The sequence below is a fragment of the Harpia harpyja genome, chromosome 20 (genome assembly GCF_026419915.1).
Source record: "Harpia harpyja isolate bHarHar1 chromosome 20, bHarHar1 primary haplotype, whole genome shotgun sequence".
Taxonomy (NCBI): domain Eukaryota; kingdom Metazoa; phylum Chordata; class Aves; order Accipitriformes; family Accipitridae; genus Harpia; species Harpia harpyja.
Window position 1 is genome coordinate 7,280,888 of NC_068959.1, and position 10,190 is coordinate 7,291,077.

Here is a 10,190-nt window from a genome sequence, read left to right on the forward strand (position 1 = left end):
TCCCCTGCACTGAGGATGCTACCCCCCTGCGCCGGGGGTACTCTCTCCTGGGTGGGGAGAAAGGGGAGCAGGACCCCTGCACCAGGTTTGGGGTCCAGCTGGAGCAGGGCTGCCTCGGGGGGGCTTCCACTCGTGAACTCACCCCAGCCCCCTGGGAGAAGGGATGTGAGGGGCAAAGGCAGGATCCATGCTGGTTTTTGCCATCAACCCATGAAGTTTCAGCTTGTGCTGGGGTAGTTTGGTAAAAGTGGTGGGTTTGGGGTGTTTTCTTCTGGCAGGAGCTCTGCTCTGGGGGTAGCTGTGCTGGCTGGAGGGGGCTTTCAGTGTGGTCCGTACTGCCTGGGGGACTGCATCCTGGCAACCCCCCCTCTTGAGCATCCCAAACACCCCAAATGCTGGGCCTGGATCCAGGGTGCCCTTTTCCAGGAGGAAATCCTGCGCTTTGGAAATGGATCCCAAAGAGGTAGGGAAACACATGGATTTGAAAGTGTCCTGTCTAAAAATTAGAGGGAGTAAAGGCAGGTTCCTCCAAATGTTTTGGTTTTGACGATTTTTTTTTTTAAAATGCTGTGAAATAATAGACATTTCTAAATGAACACACATTCTGACCTGAAAAATAATCATTGCCACTCAGCACTGCTGAAATAGGAGTGTTTCAACCTAGTCACGAGGCTGTGCCCGTATGGAAACACTGCCAGTTTTGTCAACAAATTTCTACTATGACATTTTCCAAATATCCCCTGGGAGAAGTCCAAGTAGCCCGCGGCTCAGGGGCTGCCAGCCCGCTGGTGTTTTGCCACAGCTCCAGCACTGCTGCCTACCCGGCCGGCCAGTGAAGGAGCAGAGGTGCATGGTTGCCCCATCACATGCAACTTGGAGGTGTTTTTTCTGCCCTGGTAACCCTGGGACCGGGGAAATTGTGAAACACCACTTGGATAGGAGGGTGGGGAAGGTGAGGGGCAGGCCCATGGCTGCCCGGAGTCTCCCGGGGACTGGTGGGACCAGTTGCCTGTGTGCTCTCGAGTAGGTGCTGCTTAACTTCTGTGAAGTTTCGTGAGTCACAGCAGCTTCCTGGCATCAGCTCCCACCGCTCAGAAACCACTGAAAGCGTCTCTATTCTTATCTCTCCCAGCACTTCTTACATGAGGCAAGTCTCCTTCCCTGCCTGAGAGTACTTATTTGGGCTGAGTAGATCGTTTGTGGGATAAAAAGCTCTGTCAGTGCAAGGTGCTGGTCTCCACCTCTCCAGGGTTAACTAAAAATCCTGGCCCAGACTTTGGAGACTGAAGGCGTACAGGGGGAAGCACAAAAGCACATGCGTATTTCCAGGCTTAATTTGCATTGCTGCAAACGATTAATTTGCATCGTGGCTGCGAACAGAAGCAACTGTGTGGGCAGCTGACGAGGAGCCTGTCCAGCTGCCTTCACGTCTTGCTGGTGCACGAAGGTCCAGCAGTTTGCACATGTGCTCGTGGTAATTTCTGGTTTTAACTGTGGGGCGCTGGGAGGGTGTACTGGGATACCCCTGTGGCACAAAGCGGGGCTCCAGGTAGGGTTTCTCTTGCTAATGGTGGTGAAAAACCAGAGGGTTTGGTCACATCAGGCTGAGGCATCAAGCTAGCAAGGCAGAACTGGGGCTTGGGGATGGAGATGTGCAGCGAGGCCGGCTCCAGCCTCGTTGTTCCCCAGCCCCTCTGGCATGCCGTGCTCACCATGGCAGCTACAACCCTGCACTTCTATAAATCACTAACTTTCGGAGAAGCCGCAACACCGGATCATGTTATATCCTTCCTTCAGCCCGCGAGCGCATCTGCAAGGCTGCCTGCCAGATGCCCTGCCTGTGCTGCCCCAAAGGTCTCCTATTTTAGCCATTTTTCAGTTTCTCCGATCTTTCCTGTGCGGGCTGTATGGGATGTGTCCCTGCTGGAGAGATGTCCCGTCTCAGCCCTGCTTCATCTTCCTCTGCCCCAATGCCCTGATAACTTGCTCCCTTTGCAGGGCAGCACTTAAACAGCCAGAAACTTTTCTGTCCAGCTGCTTTTGAGCAAAGCAGAGCCTTTCTCTGGTGGTGTAGGGGTGGGACTCATGGCTGCAGCAACTCATCCCCCTCTCCCTAACCAGAGGAGCCTGGGGATCTGGGGAGCATGTGGGGCTGGGACTGCCGGAGGCTGCTCGCAAGAGGCCTGGAGATAACGGGGACTGTGGCAGCGAGGGGATTTCTGCCTGTTCTAAGACAGGAAAGCGGAGGCAGGGTGCAGCAGACACACCTGGGGCAGCTTCCGCTTGTTTTGAAGTTTGCCCTGATATCTTTTTCAGTGTTATCGTGATCTCTTCCCAGGAATGATAGCGGCTGGAGACATCTCAAGGGTTTTGCCTGGAAAAGCGAGCCTAGGAGGGTTTATCTCATGCTCAGCTGAATTGCTGTAAATGGGGTAACAGCTGGCCAAACGTCGAGTTAATTTGTACCAATGGTCATTTAAAGTGTTTGCCAAAGCTTATGGATAGGAGAAGCATTTATGCAAGCTGTTGAAGTGTCTCAGCTCTCTCTCCAGTTCCAGCTGGTAAGGACTGGGCAGGATAGGGTGGGTACAAGGCGGGTACAAGGCGGTGTTGGTGCCAGCCCTAAGATTTCCATCTGGGACCCACCCCTGCATGGTCCGAGTGCAGGGTGGTCCAGTGAGCGCAGATGGGGTCATTCATTTTTTTTGTTTCTTTTTTCTTTCAGAAACCCAGTCTGGAAAAAAAAAGGGAGAGAAGATTTTGCTGGAAGGTTTTTGGGCAATGAGCTGGCCCATGGCAATGCCTAGCATGTCCCAGCAGAGCTGGTGGCACGGACAATGGAGAGAGGGTGGTCTGTGGTTGCACCCTTCAGCCCCGCACATAATTTTTGCAATCTGTTTGCTTTTGTAAATGAGAACTAAACAAAGTCATTGACATTGTCACCCATCTGTGCTGGCTGCTCTTCTTCAATGCAAATCGAAGATGTTTAGCCAGATCTGCTGAGACCTTGTGACTTGGGCTTTGCATGGGTGAGATAGCTCAGAAAACTGTTTGAACTGCAGAGGATCTTGCATGTGTTGCAGCCCAAAAAAAGGTCACAGACTCCTTTGGTGGGGATCTAGGTCATGCATGCTTCTGTCTTGAGATAGAGCAGCAGTTTCAAGTCATTTCTGCCCCGCCTGTGTTTTTCCAAGCAAAAAGATGTGGGTTAACCTGTACTTACAGTCTTTTATTTGTGTTTTTCCTGACAGCAAAATGGAGGGAGGAAGGAGGGGAATGGGGGAGTGAAACCTTCACCCACACTGGTTGTGAGAAGCAGGAAAGTATGTGGTGCTGGGGGCTTGAGGCGAGGGTCTCTGCTCCCCTCCTGGCCCCAAACATGATGCTCTGGCCATGCCCGTGCCTCTCCCCACACATCCCCGTCCCCATCCCTGTTCCCCGGCTGCTCTGGGGCCTCAAAGTGAAAACTAATCCCGGGGGATAACTTTCCGCCCCGCTCCTGGGTGGGAGGAACAGGGCTATTTATTCCTCACCCTTAAGCCTCCGTAGTGGATCAGCGACACAGTTGTCGCTGCCGGTGCGGGGTGGGCAGCAGCATCCGTCATGGCCCCTGCCTGCTCCCGCGCCCTGCCTGCACGCTCCCGGCTGGCCTCGCTGCTAAATAAGGACGAAAGGCTAAAAATAGAGCTGAGGCAGGGATTTGGACAAGCCAGGCAACCCTTCCCAGGGCCGGGAGTGATACCGGCAGGCCAGCCAGCGTCAGCGTGCAAGGGAGAGCCGAGCTGCCTGTGGGGAAGGGTCCCACAAGTGGGTCCTAACCGTGCTGCAGCAGGGAGGGAAGGTCTGAGACCTGCCACACTCGTGTCCTGTGTGCTCAGTCAGCTCAGCCCCTTCCAGCTTTCCACAGGGAAGAAACATCTGTTCACCAAAATACATGGGAAAACCCACGCTCCTGTGATGTCTGTGATGGTGGGGTACCTGGGGGGCCATTCCAGCATGACAGGGGGGCTTGGGGCAGCTCTGGCTGGAAAATGAGCACCTGAGGGGGGAAGGGTGGAAGAGGGGGGTGTTAAATCCGAAATTTTGGATAGATGGGTGGTGGGTGGTAGGGTTCTGCAGCCAACTGCCCAGCCAGGGGCTACCCGATGCCAGGGTGCCCCCCCCCCCCGCAGCACACACGACATTGGGTTCGGGGTCTCAAATATCTCTGCTCTTCAGCTGCCGCCTGCCCTGTGCCGAGCGGGGGGGGGGGCGTGGGGGTCCCGGGTGCCTGCCCGGGGTGGGTACCGACCCTTCGCACGCCCGGCCAGCCTGAGCGGGGGGCGAGAAGAGACGCAGCCCTGGGTGAGGGGGGTGGGCGGTGGGGAGATGGACTGGTTTCACCCACCGAAGCTGGGTGGTGTGGGTGCCCTGGCGTAGTGGGGTGGCCGGGGCAGCCCCCCCCCCCGTTCCCAGTACCGGCGGCGGGCAGGCGCTGGGTGCCAGGGAAAGCGCAGCTTCCCGTCCCAGCATCCCCGGGACTCCAGTCCTGCGCTTGGCAACAAAACCGGGAAAGGGAAAAAAAAAAAAAAAAAAAAAAAGAGGAAGGGAGGGAAAATCTCTGAGCGTACACAAGGGGAGGGAGGGGAATCGGGAGCTGGGCCGGGCACGGAGCTCGCAGGCTGCCGTCCCACCGCACAGGGCGTCCCGCTTTCGCCGCCGCCAGCCCCGTTCCGGCGGGCGCCGCACCGGGCTCAGCCCCGCTTAGGAAAGCAGCGGCTGCCTCCCCGCCTCCCGCCGGGCTCGCCTCTCGCTTTTTCTCTTTTTTCGGCCCAGCTTTCTGCCCAAGATCCTGCCTCCCTGCCTCGCTGCCGGAGGGATGCTGGGAGCGGGGCTGGCGCTGGCGCTCTGCGCCCTGCAGCTCTGCCCGGCCGCGCTCGGAGGGTCGTACCCGCAGCTGCTGGTGGAGCGGAGCGGCTCTCGGAGGCTGAGCAAGGTGAGAGCCTCCAAACCCTTCACCCCGCTCCTCTTTGGGCAGGGAAGGGGCTGAGGGGGCTGCCTGGGGGTGTGGGGGGGGGGGGCGCTGGGAACTCGGCGGGTGGGAAAGCTGTCGCCGTCCTGCTGGGTTTTGCAAGAGATCGAAGGCATTTTCTGTCCCCGAAGGACGAGTGTAAAGGTTGATTCTGGGTGCCTGTCTGCGGCTGGGCTGGGGTGGGGGGGAGTGGGATCCCGTAGACCTGACCGCGTTGGGGGAGCACGGCTGCAGGTTTGGGTTCAGCCTCAGAGCTGGAGGAGATTGCGGTTTTGACAAACTGTTCTGAACCAGAGAGCTCAGCGGCCTCTCTTCCTTCGGCTGAGCTTTCCCTGCAGCCTCCCAGCACCTCGGCTTTCATTCCGCCTGTTCGTGAGCATTTTCCAGCTCACCAGCTCAGGCTGCTCCCTCCTTGTTCCCACGCAGCGCTGGGCCGGGCTCATCAACACACGCTGATTAAGATGCGTGACTCTCACGCGGTGCGGAGGGGAATATCTATTTATTTTCCAGGAAAGCCGATGCTGCCCCAGGGAAGGGGGAGCCGGTTAGGAAGGTTGGAGCGGTGCTCTGTGGCACAGCAATACGCAGCCACACACTGATGTTTAGCTCCCGTGGAGCCTCTTTGCCTGCAGATCCACGGGCGAGGGGCTCCCAGCTCTTGCTAAATGTCGGGGCGCAACCTGCCCCTTGCCCCGGCTTGTCCTGAGCCCCGCGTCCTGCCCTGTGCCCTAGACCGCTCCAGGCTGGCGAGCGGGACGGCGGGACGGGCTGCTCACCTGTGTGGGCAGCGCAGCCCGCCGGGGCTGCCGGCTGGCACCAGGTAATACAGCTTCCACCGGTTCTGCGGCTGCTGAGCAGGTAGGGAGAGCCCCGCGCCTGTGGCGAAGGGACACGGGCTGCCCCGACCAAACCTGCTCGGGGTGTGCAGCCCAGGCATCCTCGTGCTTCTCTGCCAGGAAAAGGCCTGCAATTAGGCTGGAGCCTGCTCAGGGAGGGAGCTGGGGCTGGGCTCTTGCCGCTGGCTTGCGGTAGGTTCAGGGGCGGCTGTTGGAGGCGAGTACCGCCATCCCCTTGCCTTTGAACTTGGGTTGTGGGAGCAAAGGGGTCGGGTGCTGTTGCCAGCCTGTGGCTTTGCCGGCAGTGGCCGGGGAGGCTGGCGAGACTTGGAGGAAGCGGGAAATGTCCCAGCATGGCTCCCAGTCTAGCCAGGACACAGGAGTGATGCCCCCCTGCCTGGGTGACATCCACTGCGTGTGGATTTTCATCATCCCATGGGACAACGCTGCTTCCCTGGCTCATTGGACTGAACCAGCTCATGATCAGGCCCCTGGGGTGTATCAGGCAGGGCAGGAGCCCAGCTCATCTGCCCCCTGAGCATGAGTGGAGATGGAAAAGCTGAGCCATGTTTGAAATGCAATGTGTGAGTGCGATTCCCCTGGAGAGAGCTGGAGCCTCAGGGCTCGCAACAGCCGGGCTGCTCCTGGCCAAGCCAGGAGGCTGTGCTGGCCCCACAGCCCCCCCACTGCACAGCATCCCCCTGGCCAGTGCAGCCACCACGACCCTGCCCTGGTCCCCGCTTGCTCCCTCACCCTCGCTCTCACACATCTTGCTTGGTGCTCAGAGGCTGAGCTGAGGCAAGTTTGGAAACTGCAGCCTGGGAACCCTCTTTGGGTATAAAGTACATGCAGGGGGGCCAGATGGAGAGTTTTGGCAAAACCCTCAGGCTTGGAGAGCTGGGAGTGCGAGAAATGCAGAGGGAAATATTTATTTGGCATTTGAAGGGAGGCTGAAGGTCATTTTCTGGCTGCGTTTGTGAGCAGATGTTTGGGAGGGGGTCAGAGGTCCAGCGCTGGGGAAACCTGCAAACCCAGGGCAAGGCTCGCCCTGGCTCTAACTCCTCCTGTCCCTTGGTGCTGCAGGTTGGTGGCTTTGCCTGGGAGAACTGTGGTGACAGGAGGGACCCCGTGGTGCTGCAGAGCCTCTCCGTGGCACCCGACCCCATCAGCATCCCGGGCAGCCTGCGCGTCAGCGCAGCCGTCAGCAGCGGCAAGGCCATGGCCTCCCCTCTGAAGGTACGTGCTGGAGATGCCTCCATGGGACGAGGGAGGGCAGAGCTTCCCAAAACCACCGGCAGCTGCAAAATGCCCAGCAGTGGGTACGGGAATGAGCAGCCCTTGGGGGAACGATGCATGGAGTGGTGCAGGGCTGAGTGCTCCGGGCTCTGTAAGCCAGAACGGGGCAACGGGCAGGCGGAGACCCGGGGTGGGAGCAGACAGCCCGGTGGGAAGCTCCCAAACTTGTCCCAGTGGGAGAAACCACCTGAGCTGTGTCGTGTCCTGGGGATGTAATGACTCAAGGAGGGAAACGAAACCCCAAGTTCCCTGGGTGCTCCCTGTGGTCATTGCAGCACTCGTTTTTTCAGCAGCCAGACCTGGCTGCTCCCTCCTGGGACGTGCCACAGCACCGCTGCAGGAGCCCTGGGCTGGCCCGGCTGCCCTGCATCACTTTTTGGTGACTTCTTGGAATGAGACGGAACACGTCTCTCTGCCCAAGGTGCATCGGCTGTCTTGAGCAATGCCGTGGTGCCTGTTTGGGGCTGGGGCTGTGGGGAGTGTGCTGGGGGGGCGTGGAGGTGGAGCTGCGGGATGGGAACTGCCGGGAGGTTTTGGGACCAGGCACCAAGGAGAGGGGAAGGAGCGGCTATGTGGGGTGCTGGGAGGTATTTGCTCAAGGTTCAAGCTGAGGTTGGAGGAAGAAAAACCTGTAGGCAGAGAGGAACCAAAAGCAGGAAAGGGAGGTGGGAGGGCGTGCGCTGGCCCCATGGACACCCAAATGAATTGCACAAGCAGAAGCTGAGGGAAATGGCTGGGGAGGTGCAGGTGGGACAGGCTGGAGGAGCCATGGGTGCCTGTACCTGCTGTACCGGTGCCAAACACCTTCCCTCCAGGTGGTGCTGGTGGTGGAGAAGGCACTGGGTGACCTCTGGATCCAGCTGCCCTGCATTGACCAGCTGGGCAGCTGTACCTACAATGACATCTGCACCATCCTCGACAACCTCATCCCGCCTGGCACGACCTGCCCGGAGCCCCTGCTCACCTATGGCATCCCCTGCCACTGCCCCTTCAAAGCGGTACGCCTGAAACCTCTGTCCGGCACGATGCCAGCAGTGCTGCCGGGTACCACTGTCCCCTCAGCTGCAGGGCTGGGGGGTTTCGGCTGACATCTTGCCTACATGTCCCCTCTCTCTGCAGGGCTCCTACTCCCTGCCAGCCAGCGACTTCATCCTGCCCGATGTGGAGCTGCCTGCCTGGATGACCAACGGCAACTACCGTGTCCGGGCGGCTGTCAGCAATGGCGGGGAGGAGCTCGCCTGCGTCAAAGTGGCCTTCTCCCTGCAGTCCCAGTGAGGGGTGGGGGACCGTCCCTCCTCTCCCCACCACCTCGGTCCCCTGTCCCATCCCATCCAGTTGCACCCCATCCTGTCCCAACCCGTCCCTGCAAGATGCATCCCTCCCGCTGCCAGGAGGAGGCAGCCCCCGTACCCCGGCTCGGTGCTCCCCTCCCCTGCTACACACAGAAAGGCCCCTCTGACTGTCCTGCTGTCCCCAACCTCATCACCAGGGTGTCCCCTGCCCTGGACAGGGTGGCCTTGGAGCCTAACCCCAGCGTTTCAGTGCAACCTGGGGGTAGTTATTTTTTACCTGTTTCTCTTTTTTTTTTCTTAAATCCCATCAGGGCAATTTTAGACAAAAACAATCCAGGGAAAAACAATATTTCTTATAGTAGTCCGTGGGGAGGAGGGAGTGTTTGGGAGTGCTGGGGCAGGCTGGAGGGATGCAGAATTAGCTGCTGAGGGTGTCCCTGCTTGCCCCCAGCACCTCTGGCCAGAGCACGGGGCTGTTTTGCAGGAGTGTCCCCAAAGTGGCTGCAGGAGCCATGTCCCCCCCCTCCCAGCAGCTTTGGGTCTGCCTTTGGCGCATCCTTGTCCTGCACATGGGACCAGCTCAGCAACAGGAGGCACCGGTGAGGGCACCTCCCCGTGTCCCTCCTGTGACAAACGTTACAAGCACAACAGGACTGAAACTGCCCAAACCCCCAACAGACATCCCCACTCACAAGGGACCAAGCGGCTGGCGCTGCTCCCAGCAGCAGGAGAGGTGGCTGGACACCGGCTGTGCTCACTCTGGGGGGGGACAAAGCTGTGACAGGCAGCTGGGGCACAGCCTGGCTGAGGACAAGTCGACTCATCTCATTCTGCCTCTCGGATGGAGCTGAGGCAGAACGCTGCACTGGGACCATCCTTCCCATGCACCGGCGGAGGCAGCCCCACAACGTGGAGCAGCATCGTGGACATGGGATGGACTGGGAGATGACCATGAAGACCAGCAGCATGGGTCCTATCTGGGGGCCCTGCAGCCCATCTCCTGGTTGTGGCTGGGGGCTGAGGCATGGGCAGGCAGCATTCTTCCTGCCTGCAGCTTTGGGCAGGGCGTTTGACATGACCTGCCTGTGCCAGGTTCCTGCAGGGCAGAGGTGCAGGTGACCCACCAGCCACCTGCATCCCTCGCTGTCCCTGCCTGCTCTCATTATTTAACCCCTCCGTAGGGCTGGTCTTCCTCCAAGCACTTTATACGCCTTAACTACTGCCGGGCTGCCCCAGCGGGAGGTCCTCTGCCGCGCAGATGTGCTCCCACCACCTTTCTGTACCCTCAACTCACTCCATTTCATCCTGCTGCTGGGTCCAACCTGGGTTTGTTTTGCCTGGGGAAGCACTAACGCTCTCACCCTGATCCCTGCTGCCGCCCAGTGCCTGTGCCGGAGTGGCATCCTCCTTTTGGGCAGGTACTGCAGGTTCTTAATAAATCTTTTTACCAGGAAGTGGAGCTGGTGCTTTTTGGTGCTGGGGGTGACATTTGTTTCCCTTGAAATAGCGGGGATGTGGTTTTGAGCTGGGGGAAGCAAAAGTGGTGTTGGGGCTGGGCTGGGGGCAGCGGCGGAGGATGCTGCAGCCAGAAGAGCTGAGTGTAAGCAGCCACGAGGCAAGGGGCACAGCGGGGATCTGCAGGCGCTGCTTTCGGACACAGGGACAGAGCCCCCCGCCCGCGGGGGGCACAGCCCACGCTGGGAGTCCTTGAGGGTGTCGCTCATCCCAGCGACCATCTATTTCCCCGAAGCCCGC

General features: G+C 59.2%; 1 protein-coding gene across 1 annotated transcript; it reads left to right on the plus strand.

The window, feature by feature from the left end:
• Positions 1-4,641: 4,641 nt before the first annotated feature.
• On the plus strand, positions 4,642-9,889 carry GM2A (ganglioside GM2 activator). The gene is made up of 4 exons (XM_052772066.1): positions 4,642-4,975; positions 6,931-7,083; positions 7,959-8,141; positions 8,263-9,889. The coding sequence occupies exons 1-4, from the start codon at positions 4,859-4,861 to the stop codon at positions 8,416-8,418; spliced, it is 609 nt and encodes a 202-aa protein (XP_052628026.1). The 5' UTR covers positions 4,642-4,858; the 3' UTR covers positions 8,419-9,889.
• The last annotated feature ends 301 nt before the right edge of the window (positions 9,890-10,190 follow it).